This window comes from Ananas comosus, unplaced genomic scaffold (genome assembly GCF_001540865.1).
Source record: "Ananas comosus cultivar F153 unplaced genomic scaffold, ASM154086v1, whole genome shotgun sequence".
In the NCBI taxonomy this organism is placed as follows: Eukaryota; Viridiplantae; Streptophyta; class Magnoliopsida; order Poales; family Bromeliaceae; genus Ananas; species Ananas comosus.
This window is the reverse complement of record NW_017891548.1, coordinates 11,721-12,305: the sequence shown is the minus strand read 5'-3', so window position 1 is coordinate 12,305 and position 585 is coordinate 11,721. Positions and strand designations below refer to the sequence as shown.

The window sequence follows — 585 nt, the reverse complement described above, 5'->3', positions numbered from 1 at the left end:
GGAAGTTTCAGCGTGACGGGAGAGCAGCGCGTACACTGTGTACAGCGACCATGACATTGAACAGCTTCGCTAAGGGTGGGGACGGCGGGGGGCCGTCGGAGTGCGACAACAAGTATCATCCGGATGACGAAATGGTGGTCGCGTTGTCGACGGGGTGGTTCGACGGGATGAGCCGGTGCCTGAAGAATATCAGGATAAATGCGAACGGGAACTCCGTGCTCGCGAAGGTCGTCGACGAGTGCGACTCCGTGAACGGGTGCGACAAAGACCACGACTTCCAGCCGCCGTGCGCGAATAACATCGTGGACGCTTCGCCGGCCGTGTGGAAGGCGCTGGGGATCCCGAAAAAGGTCGGAGAGTACAGCATCACCTGGTCGGACGCCTGATCGATCGGTCGATTGAGTTGCATCGACGTGCACTCTTGTGCATGCACTTTGATGCACAAGAGTGCACGTAATATAATTCGTATACTTTGTTGTTTGCATTACGTTGAGCTTAATTGTTGCTTATGTATGTACGAGTGTGGTGTGTTGTATTAATTTGTTGTCACTGTACATTTGTTTGATGAGTATGCCGCAGTTAATT

General features: G+C 53.0%; 1 protein-coding gene across 1 annotated transcript; it reads left to right on the top strand.

Moving 5' to 3' along the window:
* Nucleotides 1-50: 50 nt before the first annotated feature.
* LOC109704995 (putative ripening-related protein 1) lies at nucleotides 51-585 on the top strand. The gene has a single exon (XM_020225759.1). It carries the CDS (start codon nucleotides 51-53, stop codon nucleotides 384-386), a length of 336 nt encoding a protein of 111 aa, XP_020081348.1. The 3' UTR covers nucleotides 387-585.